Source organism: Pristiophorus japonicus, chromosome 2 (genome assembly GCF_044704955.1).
Source record: "Pristiophorus japonicus isolate sPriJap1 chromosome 2, sPriJap1.hap1, whole genome shotgun sequence".
Taxonomy (NCBI): Eukaryota; Metazoa; Chordata; class Chondrichthyes; family Pristiophoridae; genus Pristiophorus; species Pristiophorus japonicus.
In genome coordinates this window covers 212,243,227-212,257,667 of record NC_091978.1, presented here as the reverse complement: position 1 = coordinate 212,257,667, position 14,441 = coordinate 212,243,227, and the positions used below count along the sequence as shown (strand labels likewise).

Here is a 14,441-nt window from a genome sequence, read left to right as displayed (position 1 = left end):
ATTGAGAGCATTACCTGCTCTCAGGTCGGGCTATAAAAGAGCTGGAGTGTACCACTTCAACCTTCAGCGTGAGCTGTCCAAGTGTGCGCCGATTTTTGAGATGGGCGACTGGGTGACGTCCAAAACCCTGGTCGCTATTTTGGAGTGTGGGCAGGAACATCAGCAGGGCCAAGATACAGAGGAGTGGGAAGGTCGGGGCGGATGAGCGGTGAGAGATCATGGCGGAGTTGTGACAGATGAGGGTACGGGGCCCAGAAGAGCCAAGGGTCCAGGGGCAGCACGGGCCAGCCCACACTGCGATATGTGTGCGCACCAGGTCCGTGCAGTAGAGCTGGTCTCCAGTCATCCTAGTTAATCCTTGCCACTGGACCTAGATCTAGCTCTGTCAAGCCTGTGTGATGGCTGGTTTGCAACGATCCCCACACATTAAAAAAAATCACGCACAGGCATCTTCCAACCCTTCAATTGGAGTTCAGGACTGGAACATTGAGTCCTTCATCGAAACACCTGTGAACTCGTGGAAGCAAGTCATCCTCATTTGAGGGACCGCCTATGATGATGATGATGATGGGCGCTAGCAGGAATTACAGCCCATTTCAAGGCCCAGTCTTCATTAACATATATACAGCGAGCTCCATGCCTCAAGCGGGCATTCCGATGCAGCTCGCTAGTTCTAGGCCAGTGTAATATCAGCCTGCCCAGAGGGCGACTCAGCCTGGACAAAGGTAGGTCACCAGGGAGAACATAAGAAATAGGAGCAGGAGTAGGCCATTTGGCCCCTCAAGCCTGCTCCGCCATTCAATACGATCACGGTTGAGCTTCTACCTCAACTCCACTTTCCTGCACTGTCCCCATATACCTTGATTCCCTTAATATTCAAAAATCTATCAATCTCCATCTTGAATATACTCAAAGACTGAGTCTCCACAGCCCTCTGGGGTAGAGTATTCCAAAGATTCACCACCCTCTGAGTGAAGAGGTTTCTCCTCATCTCAGTCCTAAATGGCCGACCCCTTATTCTGAGACTGTGGCCCCCGGTTCTAGACTCCTCAGTCAATCCTCCCTGCATCTACACTGTCAAGCCCTGTAAGAATTTTGTATGTTTTAATGAGTTCACCTCTCATTCTTCTAAACTCAAGATTACAGGGCTAGTCCACTCAATCTCTCCTCATAGGACAATCCGCCCATCCCAGGAATCAGTCTGGTGAAACTTCGTTGCACTCCCTCAATGGCAAGTATATTCTTCCTTGGGTAAGGGGACTAGAACTGTGCACAATACCCCAGGTGCGATCCAACCAGGGCCCTCTCCCCACCCACCCTTTCCTTCAACGACTGTCTGTCCCACCAGTAACAGAGACTGTAATTCCCGTATTCGACTATTCAGTCACCTGAGAACTCACTTTTAGAGTGGAAGCAAGTCTTCCTCGATTTCGAGGGACTGCCTATGATGATATAATTCCAATAAGATGTCTTTACTCTTATACTCAAATCCTCTTGTAATAGAGGCCAACATACTATTTGCTTTCTTAATTGCTTACTGTACCTGCATGTTAACTTTCAGGGATTTGTGTACAAGGATACCCAGGTCCCTCTGAACACCAACATTTTGTAATCTCTCACCATTTTAAAAAATACTCTGCTTTTCTATTTTTCCTACCAAAGTGGATAACTTCACATTTCTCCACATTATGTTCCATTTGCCATGTTCTTGTCCATTCACTTAGCCTGTCTATATCCCCTTGAAGCCTCTTTGCATCCTCCTCTCAACTTACATTCCCACCTAGCTTTGTATCATCAGCAAATTTGGATATATTACATTTGGTCCCTTCATCCAAATCATTGATATAGATTGTGAATAGCTGGGACCCAGCACCGATCCTTGCGGCATCCCACTAATTACAGCCTGCCAACCCTAAAATGATCCATTTATTCCTACTCTCTTTTCTGTCTGTTAACCAATCCTCAATCCATTCTAGTATATTACCCCCAATCCCATGAGCCCTAATTGTGTTTAATAACCTCTTGTGTGGCACCTTTTCGAATGCCTTCTGAAAATCCAAATACACCACATCCACTGGTTCCTCCTTATCTATGCTACTAGTTACAGCCTCAAAAAACTAAGATTTGTCAAACATGATGTCCCTCCGTATTGACACAGTCCAATCCTATTATTATTCTTGAAGTGCCCTATTACCACTTCTTTATTAATAGATTCTAGCATTTTCTGTTGGACTGATGTCAGGCTAACTGGTCTGTAAATCCCCATTTTCTCTCTCCCTCCTTTCTTAAATAGCGGGGTTACATTAGCTACCTTCCAATCTGCAGGAACTGTTCTGGAATCTATGGTATTTTGGAAGATGACAACCAATGCATCCACTATCTCTATAGTCACTGCTTTCAAAGCCCTAGGATGTAGGCCATCAGGTCCAGGGGATATATCGGCTTTCAGTCCCGTTAATTTCTCTAGTACTATTTCTTTACTAATACTAATTTCCTTCAGTTCCTCATGCTTGCTAGACCTTTGGCTCTCCACTATTTCTGGGAGGATTTTTTGTGTCTTCTTCTGTGAAGACACACAAAGTATTTGCTTAATTTCTCTGCCATTTCCTTATTCCCCATTAGAATTTCTCCTGTCTCAGCTTTTACCGTCTGTTTTTATGTCTCTCTCTACAACAGAGCATGAGGGGAGGGGTTGGGTTAGCCTGGGCTTGCAGCGGCCCACATTATTCATGTGGAGTCTGGCGGTGTACTCACTTACGCTGAAGGGCCTTTTCTGTTATGCAGAGTGTTCATGTTGGCACTCCACCTAGTAGGCAGGTAAAATGCTGTCGGGGTCCTATATACATTATAAGACCCCAATTTGTTGAAATTAATGAGGCTTCCATCTGATTCATTCGAGTGCCTTTGCTGCCCAGTGGAAGGACCCGGGAAAAATAGAGCGGCAACTGTGTAGTTAATCTACTGCCTTCATTTTAAATCTTCCGCCACTCTGCGTTAAAATTACTCCTAATCTTATGTGACTAGGAAAATTTTGAATTGTAACCTTGGCATTGTTTATTTTCCACATTCTGAATGATTGGGGGCAACTGAACCTTTTTTATTGATGTGTCAATGCTTATATGTAAGAGAAAAAAACAATACAATACCAAGAGCAGCAAAAAGGGTTAATTTTAAGAAAGGAAATCTTGAAAGGATTGTAACATCACCTAGATAAGAAGGGAAATTCTCAATAAAAAAGGTCTTTAATTTAGACATGGTGGGCTGAAGTTTCCTCTGTTATCCTGCCTACAATCAGGCAGGATAGCTGTGGAAACAGGGTGGAAATGTGGCCCCCAGATACTTACCCTTATAGGCTTCAGTCTCTGCCAAGCCCTATAAAGCCAGAAGCTTCTGTGATCTTCTGGTGTATTTTGCCCCTTTCAGATCCCTCACTACCAGCACTGCCAGAATTTTCCAACTTTGCAGTGGGGAACCATTTCTTGACAGAAGTAATCCTGCCAGGAGCCTGTGCTTCATCCTTAATGATCCCCAACGCAAGAAAATGGGTCAATGTCAGTATGGAGTCGTAAGGGCAGGCAGATATGCCATCCTGCTGCTACTCTGCCCCTGAAAGCAAAATGCAACCTGATCTATAAGCAGGAACTCTTAAATAACAATAATACCTGCCTAGAATTTTTGGTCAACAGGAAATGAATGGCAACAGCAGTTCATTACACTTACACTTGCTCACAGATTTTCTATGGGCTTTTACACTGAAACATGCAGTGAGTAGATGGCCATTTCAGCGCAGCACCCTATACAGGTGATTTGAGACCTCTGAACAGGGCAAGCAATTGTTTATCTCCTTAACCAATCAGATTGAAGAATTCTTAAAGAACGAGGAAGTGTCAGTTAGAATATTAATTCAATGCCAAATCATGTACAGAGAGCAAAATAAAGAGAGGAAAAGAAACTTGAGAGAGAGAGAGACAAAGAAAAAGTTTTTTTAAATTTTAAATTTAAATCTCCAACAATAATTAAAATGTGAAGGAATGAGATTTCACACTTGTAAAAGTTAATTTTCAGGGCCAGAGAGATTATTTTTCAGTAATTATGATTAATCACGCCGTTAAAAAATTATTTACACAAGTGGACAAATCCAAACTTTTTCTGGTATGTTTAGTGAGTATCTATCATGTAAGTACTGCAACTTCACGCCATTCCATGTATTTCAATGCTGAGCCTTTAAGTGAGGTACCAGTATAGCAAAGTTTCTGGAGGAACAGGACAACTTGGATAGAAACTTCTTGTGTTTCATATTAACTATGCATGTGCAGTTGCTGGAAGTTGCTGTCCGATTTGCACTTTAATAATGGTGAACGCTGATATCCTCACTGTATTTTAATTGCAAAATCAGGGCCAATATTGCAGAGATGTTGAAGAAAGATAGATGCAGATTAGTTTAATATATTAAGTTTGGGGTTTTTGGTTCATATTAAAGGAATCCACGCTCTAGCCCAGTGGAACAATCTAATTGGCCTAATGCTCAGACATCTCCAACCGCTAACTCTCTTCAGGATCTGTCCTCACTTTTTGAGACTACTGACACTGCCCTGTCAATCACTATTGACACCATTTGTGACTTTGATCATGGTATGCCATCCTTCTTACCCTCTTGGAATTTTCTGCTGCATTCAACACAGTCAACCATTTCAACCTTCTCCACTACCTTTCCTTTGTTTTTGACCTCTGTGGCACTGCACTAATATGGTTTCACTCTAGTTTACTCCCAAACAGTCAGCACATCTCCTCTAGCTTTTCAACAACCTAATCACATTCGAGTTTTCTCCAAGACTCCATTCTTGACATCCCTTCATTTCCTTGGCTAAATGCTGTTACTTGATGACATCACCCATACTATAGGTATCGGTTTTCGGGTATGTGCTGATGACATCCAGCTTTACCTCTGTCACAGTCTTGACACCTGAGCTACCACTGTGCTGTCTGACTACTTAGCTGATATTGTGTCTGGATAAGCTTCTCAACATTGGCAAGACCAAAGCCATCCTGTTGAACTCGTACACAGAAATATAGAAACATAGAAATTTACAGCGCAGAAGGAGGCCATTCCTGCCCATCGTGTCTGCGCCAGCCGACAAAGAGCTGCACGGCCCTTGGTCAGCAGCCCTAAAGGTTACATATAAACCTATGAACAATGATGGAAAGGCAAAGACCATCCAGTCCGCCTTGTACTAAAACATTCTACACGCCACCCTAACGGGAGCCATGTGATCTCCTGGGAGAGGCAAAAACCAGATAAAAACCCAGGCCAATTTAGGGAGAAACAATCTGGGAAAATTCCTCTCCGACCCATCCAGGCAATTGAAACTAGTCCAGGAGATCACGCTGGCCATATTCTATTCCCTGCAGTGCTTGCCATTATATCTGCTCCGCCCAACAAAAGGTCATCTAGTCTAATCCCAATTACCAGCTCTAGGTCCGTAACCCTGCAGGTTAGTGCACTTCAAGTGCCCATCCAACCATCTCTTAAAAGTGAGGGTTTCTGCATCCATCACTCTTCCAGGCAGTGAGTTCCAGATCTAAAACTCCACACCGTAGCACCTGATTCTATCCTGAATGTCCTGTCCAATTCTGAGCTGAGCTTCAAATCTCATTTCCTTACCACCACTAAGACAGTTTACTTCCACCTCTAAAACACCATTCACCTCCATCCTGACCTCACTATCACAGAAAAGTTACTCCACACCTTTGTTACTTCCATTGTCCCATGTCTACCCTATACAAATTTCAACTTGTTCAAAACTCTGCTGATTGCATTGTATCCTCCACTGCACCATTCCTGCATGATCGCTGTGCTTGACAACCTTCACTGACTTCCTATCAAGTGTCAGCCTTAGCTCAGAGGTAACACTCTTGCCTTTGAGTCCAAAGGTTGTGGGTTGAAGCCACACTTTAGGGACTTAAGCACATAATCTAATCTTGCAATTCAGTGCAGTACTGAGGGAGTGCTACCCTATTGGAGCTGCTGTCCTTCAGATACAATGTTAAACAAAATTCTGTCTGCCCTCAGGTGGATGTAAAAGATCCCATGACAAAATTTGAAGAGGGGAGTTCTGGCCCATATTATCCCTCAATCAACATAATTAAAAACAAATTATCGGGTCATTTATCTTACTGCTATTTCTGGGACCTTGCTGTGTGCAAATTGGATGCCACATTTCCCTACATTACAAATTTTAAAAAATACTTTATTTGCTGTAAAATGCTTTGGGACATTCTGAAAGTCACTATTTAAATGCAAGTTCTTTCTTTAGCTCAGTGTGCCAGAACAAGCATGGATTTTCAGCACCAATATTTCTGAGCAACAATAACAATGCATTGCTCCATTCCAACAGTGTATTTAGTGTTTGTTTGTTTTTGTCAGGAACAAAGACTGTTCAAAGCTTTGGGAAGCATTTCTGCGTGCATTTAGTTCCAAGGACCCATGCAATGTCACACAAGAAGATTATAAACCATTTCTGGATCTGGCAGATCATGATATCCCAGCTAACCAGGTGAGGAGTAAGGCACTTGAGGAGCCTGTCATGATAGTTCAGACTAAAATACAGTAATAACATTGCAACTTCACTTCTATTTTACATCATGTGTTAATGCTAAGTCATTGAATATGGATGGAAGAGGGATTCGGTAGTATAGTATGAATGGTCCTGAATTAACAGCCAGAGGTTGAGCTTAAATCATACCATGATAGGTTATGACTGTTAATTCAATAAATCTGTTAATCTTTGGGCTGGCACCTGAAGAAAATGGTCATGAAAGCTGCCAGACTGTCGTCAAAAGCACAACTGTTTCACTAAAGTCCTTCAGGGACTGGAGCCTCCCACACTTGCCTAGTCAGACCGACATGTGAATCTTGTGCCACTAGATTCTTAAGCCACTTAGTTGCCAGGGCAAATAGGAATTGCCAATATATGCAGCTTTAGCAATGCTGCCCACATCCTGAGATCAAATAAACAAAGAATATGAGATTCATTTTAATAACCAGTCATTAAAAAAGACTTTAAAAATTTACATTCATATTGCATCACAGGGTGAAAATTCACTGCACTTCCACTGCAATTCCTGTGGGAGTGTCAGAAGGGCAGGTAAATAGGTCAGGACCCAGATACAGCATTTTATCAGTGACCTGGTGATAATAGGTATGCCAGACCAGCAAACGGTGGAAGTGACCCCACCTGAGGGTCCAGGCTGAGATCATAACCAGATCTGGAATTTTCTGATAGATGTCTTCAAGATTAGATAAATAATGATAAATTGCTTCCCATAGTTGGCATACTGTAACCAGGAGGCTCAAATTTAAGTCAATCACAAAGAATTAAAGGGCAAGACCCAAAGCCTTGGGTAGAATTTCCACTGTTTCTGCTTCATGTCTGCCAAACATCTGCCTAAGTTATGGTGGGAGATCAGGAGAACCCACATGGAAGGGCCAGGTGCATTTCATTACGCAGCGGATGGTTAGAATGTGGAATTGCCTGCCACAAACTAATGTTGAAGTAAAGTCCAGAAATTATTTAAAAAAGGTATTTGAAGTAGAGGAATACTAAAGGATTTATGGAGCGAGCAGGGGAGGGGAGATTAGACTAGTTGGTTCATGTGGAGATAAATACCAGTGCAGACTGAATGGGCTGTTCCTGTAGTATAAAATTCAATGGAGTGGAATTTGACTGTGCGATAGTCTAAAACAGTCAGTGGAAATGAAATTGGGAGAGGTGTAAAGCAGGCTGCCGACTCACTATCATCCATTTTACACTATCGCACTAAATCAAAATCTATCTTGAACAGGATAAGATGATCTGGGGCTTTCCGCTCCTAGTCAATTGTCTCAGTACAAACACCGGTGCGGTGAGTTGGTTGGGCCTTCGCTGGGCTGCTGGAGATGATGAGTTCAGCTTCGTGGTCAACCATGATGTCGGTTGCCACTTGTATGTGTATCGGAGGGTTGAGGTTGGTGGAGTCCTCTTCAAGTTGCTCGTGGCTGTCTGAATCGCAGTTTAGTTTGGTCCAAATGCTTTCTGCAAGTTGGTCCATTTGGCTATGACAGTGCCAGCAAGCTATTTGGGACCATGTCCATAGTTGAGTACAAGTACAGGGTCATTGACTTCAATATTGCGTGACAAATTTGCACGATCATACTACGTGCTTTGTTGATGCCGCCTGCCCTCGACATGATCCTGGAGATCAGGGTTGACTAGAGAGCCTTGTTTTGAGTGCTCTTTTCATGAGCAGTTCGGCTGGGGGAACCCCAGTGAGTGGGATCTTGTGCGGTAGCTGAGCAGGACTCTGGACAGGTGGGTCTGCAGGGAGCCTTCCGACACGCATTTCAAGCTTTGCTTGATGGTTTGGACTGCCCATTCTGCCTGGCCATTGGATGCGGGCTTGAACGGGGCTGATGTGATGTGCTTGATCCCATTGTGGGTCATGAATTCCTTGAATTCAGCACTGGTAAAGCACGGCCCGTTGTCGCTGACAAGGACATCAGGCAGGCCGTGTGGCAAACGTGGCTCGTAGGTTTTTGATGGTGGCAGTGGATGTGCTTACAGACATTATTACACACACAATCCATTTCGAATAGGCATCCACAACAACCAAGAACATTTTACCTAGAAACGGGCCAGTGAAGTCAACGTGGATCCTCGACCACGGTTTGGAGGGCCATGACCACAAACTTAGCCGTGCCTCCCTGGGTACATTGCTCAGTTGAGAGCAAGTGTTGCATTGGTGCAGGCAAGACTCCAAATCTGAGTCGATGCTGGGCCACCACACATGGGATCTGGCTATAGCTTTCATCATTACTATGCCTGGGTGGGTACTGTGTAGGTCGCGTATGAACGTTTCCCTGCCTTTCTTAGGCAAAACCATGCGATTACCCCACAAAAGACAGTCTGCTTGTATGGACATTTTGTCTTTACACCGCTAGAACAGCTTGATCTCTTCACATATCTCTGCTGGGATGCTGGACCAGCTCCCATGGAGGACACAGTTTTTTTTTTTTTTACAAGGAACAGTAAAGGACCCTGGCTGGTCCAGGTCCTGATCTGGTGGGTCGTAACGGGTGACTTTTCATTTTCAAATGCATCCATCACCAAGAGCAAGTCTGCAGCTGTGCCATTTCCACTCCGGTGGTGGACAATGGCAGCCGACAGAGCATCTGCACAGTTCTCTGTGCCTGGCCTGTGGCGAGTTATAGTTATATGCAGACATGAGCGCCCATCTTTGGATGCGAGCAGAGGCATTGGTATTAATACCTCTGCTTTCTGAGAATAGTGATATGAGTGGCTTATGGTCAGTTTCTAACTCTAACTTAAGCCCAAACAGACACTGATGCATTTTTTTTAACCTGTAAACGCATGCCAGAGCTTCTTTTTCAATCATGCTGTAGGCCCTTTTGGCCTTGGACAAGCTCCTGGATGCATAAGCGACCAGTTGCAATGTTCCCGATTCATTTGCTTGTTGTAACACACACCTGACCCGTATGAAGACGCATCGCAAGCTAGCACTAAATGTTTACAAGGATCATACAGGACGAGCAGTTTGTTGGAACATAGCAGATTTCAGGCTTTCTCAAAAGCTGTCGCTTTGGATTTCTCCCATACTCAGTCATTTCCCTTGCGTAGCAACATGTGAAGAGGTTCTAGCAAACTGCTTAACCCAGGTAGGAAATTACCAAAATAATCGAGTCCCAGGAACGACCGCAGCTCCGTCACATTCAATGGTCTTGGTCCTTGATGGCCTCCGTCTTGGCGTTGGTGGGTCTGATGCCATCTGCTGCGATTCTTCTCCCTAAGAACTCGACCTCTGGTGCCAGGAAAACACACTTCAAGCGCTTCAATCTGAGTCCCACATGATCTAGCCGACTTAGTACCTCTTCCAGGTCCTGCAAGTGTTTGATGGTGTCTTAATCTGTGATCAATATGTCACCTTGGAAAACCACGGTGCTTGAGACTGACTTTAGCAGACTCCATGTTCCTTTGAAAAATAGCTACGGCCGATCGAATCCCAAACGGGCATCTATTGTAGATGAACAGACCGTTGTGCATATTGATGCAGGTGAGGCCTTTCGAAGATTCCGCTGGCTTCTGCTTCATGTAGGCCGAGGTCAGGTTCAACTTGGTGAATGTCTTCCCTCCTGCCAACATCACAAATAGGTCGTCTGCCTTGGGTAGCGGGTACTGGTCCTGCAGCAAAAAGCGGTTAATTGTTACTTTATAGTCCCCACAAATTCTGACCGTGCAATCGCCCTTGAGAACTGGAACAATCAGACTGGCTCACTCGTTGAACTCCACCGGTGCGATGATGCCCCCGTTGCAGGCTGTCCAGCTCGACCTCCACTTTATCTCGCATCATGTATGGCACCGCCCGTGCCTTGTGGTGGATGGGTCGTGTACCGGGAACCAAGTGGATCTGCACCTTTGCCCTGGAGAAATTTCCGATGCCTGGATCAAATAACGATGGGAACTTGCTCAAAACCTGGGCACATGAGGCGTCAACGGACGAAAGCGCTCAGATGTTGTCCCAGTTCCAGTGGATATTTCCCAGCCAGCTTCTGCCGAACAGTGTGGGACCATCTCCTGGTATTATCCATAGTGGTAGTTCGTGCACTGCTCCATCATAGGAGACTTTTACTGCTGTACTGCCAATTACAGGGATCAGCTCTTTAGTGTAAGTTCTCAGCTTCATATGAATGGGGCTCAGCTTGGGCCTGTATGCCTTGTTGCACCACGGCCTGTCGAAGGTCTTTTTGCTCATGATGGACTGACTCGCATCCGTGTCCAATTCCATGGATACTGGAATTCCATTCAGTACAACTTTTAACATGATCGGTGGACATTTCATGGTGAAGGTGTGTACCCCGTACACTTCTGCCTCCTCGATTTGAGTCTCTAGTTCAGTTTGATCTGCCATGGATCGGTCTTCCTCTACAATGTGGTGGTTTGGAGGGATTGCAGCTTGTCTGCACATTCGCTGGAGGTGTCCCATTGTTCCACAGCCTTTGCATGCATAGTGTTTGAAGTGGTATTGATGGGCTCGATCACCTCTGCAGTGCCAACAAGGTGTCAATTGCCTCGCATTAATGCTTGATGGCAGACTGAGTCATTTGAGGTAATGCAGCTGCAGGCGTGTATGTTCTGCCATATGCATTCCTGCCTGAAAACGACATTACTTTGTGCACAGTACTTGCTGAAACATCTTTATGCTGCAAAATTTGTTTGGTGTTATCGCTGGTAGACATAAATGCCTGGGCTATCTTTCTGGCCTGGGCTATCGTTGCTCAGGTTGTGTTTCAACAGTCAATAGTTTGCGAAGGATAACCTCATGGCCAATGCCACGTACAGAAGTCTCTGAGCATTTTCTCCAGGAATCCATCGAATTCACAATGTCCTGCAAGTTGCCTTAGTTCGGCGATGTAGCTCGCCACTTCCTGGCCTTCAGACCGTTGACACGTGTAAAATTGATACCTTGCCATCAGGATGTTGTCCTTTGGATTTAGGTGCTCCCAGACCAGCGTACACAGTTCTTCATACAATTTTGTTGTTGCTTTCACCGGAGCAAGAAGATTCTTGAGGCCATAGGTTGTTGCCCCGTAGACGGCGAGGAGGATCACCCTTCGTTTGGCAGTGTTCACGCTCCCTTCCAGCTCGTTGGCCATGTGGTATTGGTCGAATCGCTCTACGAAGGCCTCCCAATCATCCCCTTCTGAGAATTTCTCCAGGATACCAACAGTTCTCTGCATTTTTCTTGTGGTGATTTGTTATCTCGTCGCCAGTTATGTTTTGAAAATAAAGCAATGTGGCTGAATACTGTAGACCTGAGTAAGTGTGACCTTAGTCTCTTTATTCTAACTCGAGTACTGGTACAGCATGGGAGGCCTGCTTATATCCAGTGCTCCAAGGGATGCTGGGATCCCTTGGGACTCCAACAAATATGCCCTCTAGTGGTGGTAGAATGCTGGTTACATAGTGTTGCATACATAAGAGTATGCAGGTACAGCAAGTGACCAGGAAAGCCAATGGAATCTTGGCCTTTATTGCAAAGGGGATGGAGTATAAAAGCAGGGAAGTCTTGCTACAGCTATACAGGGTGTTGGTAAGGTTACACCTGGAATACTGCGTGCAGTTTTGGTTTCCATATTTATGAAAGGATATACTTGCTTTGGAGGCAGTTCAGAGAAGGTTCACTTGATTGATTCCGGGGATGAGGGGGTTGACTTTTGAGGAAAGGTTGAGTAGGTTGGGCCTCTACTCATTGAAATTCAGAAGAATGAGAGGTTATCTTATCGAAATGTATAAGATTATGAGGGGGCTTGACAAGGTGGATGCAGGGAGGATGTTTCCACTGATGGGGGAGACTAGAACTAGAGGGCATGATCTTAGAATAAGGGGTCGCCCATTTAAAACTGAGATGAGGAGAAATTTTTTCTCGGTGTTGTAAATCTGTGGAATTCACTGCCTCAGAGCTGTGGAAGCTGGAACATTGAATAAATTTAAGACAGATAGACAGTTTCTTAAATGATAAGGGGTTATGGGGAGCGGGCGGGGAAGTGGAGCTGAGTCCATGATCAGATCAGTCATGATCTTATTGAATGGCAGAGCAGGTTCGAGGGGCCATATGGCCTACTCCTGCTCCTATTTCTTGTGTTCTTATAAGCCTACAACTTCCCTCTAAACCTCTCTTGGCATCCTACAAAGGACCCATCATCGCACTTATCGCTGTCTCCTTATGAGCAGCAACCCCAGCTGTCCCATCTTTCTCTCTCTCTCTCTCTCTCTCCACCCTTCCTGCCCAGCGTGCCTGCTGGAGGCTAATCTTGGCAATCTCCTCCTTGTCCAATACATCTTTCCATCAGCACTGACTCTGTGGACACAGACAGTGAGGCAACTATCACTGACCTTCTTTGCATTTTCCTCCAGAATGTCCATTCGCTTGCGAACACGGCCCTTCCCATCCATGAGCTTATCATGGATGATTGCATCGACTTCATGGCCCTGACGGAAATCTAGTTGAGGGCTGATTACACCTAACCCTTAAATGAAGCCTCCACGCCTGGCTCGACTTTCCACCACTTGCCCCGTGTCGAGGAAATATTTAGCTTAAATTAACTCGGGCGGAGACTTTCAGAACTGCACTTCGAGAGAATTTATTTTAAAAAGCAAGATATATCTCGGAGAGCCTGCTTGGACCGTACCAAGGCAAAACTCTGTCGTACAAGCAAATTGCACTTATCTTTATACAGAAATTGAATACAGAAATAGAAAAGAATCTTATTCATTAGTCCCGCGAGTACAAAGGTCGTCTCGGGAGGTGCACACTCTATCTGTCCTTGCATAGTTTTTCTCTGTTCACAGTCTAATAAGCAGAATCAAAAGGAGACTCCCTTTTAATACCAGATGGTCATTTAATTGCATCTCTAAGTTTCAAGGCTAAAAAGCGTGGCTATTTTTCTAGTCGTATTATTTCTTTAAGCATAGCAAAAAATAGAATTTAAGCCAGGTGTTCATAGTTTCTCTCTTCCACACCCCGCCCGACCACCATGGTGGTGGCGGTGTGGTTCTCATCAGCAAATCACACCTTGGTCTGTCCCCTACTCCTCCGCCATTTTTTCCTCCTTTGAGCCTCTCCTCCCATTTAAAATTCTCGTTCTCTACCGCCCACCCAAGTACCATAAAAACGTTATTACTGTGCTCGCTGACCTACATTGGCATCCGGTTAAGCAACACCTTAATTTCAAAATTCTCATCCTTATTTTCAAATCCCTCCATGGCCTTGCCCCTCCCTGTCTCTGTAATCTGCTCCAGCCCCACAATCCCCTGAGATGTCTGTGCTCCTCTAATTCTGCCCTCTTGAGCATCTTGCTCAACCATTGGTGGCCATGCCTTTTGTTGCCTAGGCTCCTAGCTCTGGAACTACCTGCCTAAACCTCCACCTCTCTTTTCTCTTTCAAGACGCTCCTTAAAACATATCTTTGACCACGCTTTTGGTCACCAGCACTAATTTTTACTTTTGCGGCTCGGTGTCAAATCTTTATCGCATAATAGTCCTGTGAAGCGCCTTGGGATGTTTCACTACATTAAAGGTGCTATATAATTGCAAGTTGTTGTTGTTGTTGTTGTTGTTATTTCTTCACTACTTTCCTCCCTCTGCCCTGAATGACTTCTCCTCCTCGGTGATTTCAACCTCCATCTCAAGTCATCATGCTCTCTCTCCGCTGAGTTCACTATCCTCCCTCAATCTCTTCCCCCACCCCCCATATAAACTCCCCAACCCATATTCACGGCCAGCCCCTCGACCTTGCCATCTCTCATGGCCTCGCTACTCCCATTGTGTTAATTGCAGATAAGGCCATCTCTGACCACTTCCTCGTATCGCTATTCACCCACTTCCCC

General features: G+C 45.0%; 1 protein-coding gene across 1 annotated transcript in view; it reads left to right on the top strand.

The window, feature by feature from the left end:
• Positions 1–14,441, top strand: part of LOC139233078 (ADP-ribosyl cyclase/cyclic ADP-ribose hydrolase 2-like) — a 44,889-nt gene that overhangs the window by 5,935 nt on the left and 24,513 nt on the right. Inside the window, exon 3 of the mRNA XM_070863600.1 lies at positions 6,425–6,554. Within this exon, the coding sequence (XP_070719701.1) occupies positions 6,425–6,554 (130 nt within the window). The remainder of the gene's footprint in view (positions 1–6,424; positions 6,555–14,441) is intronic.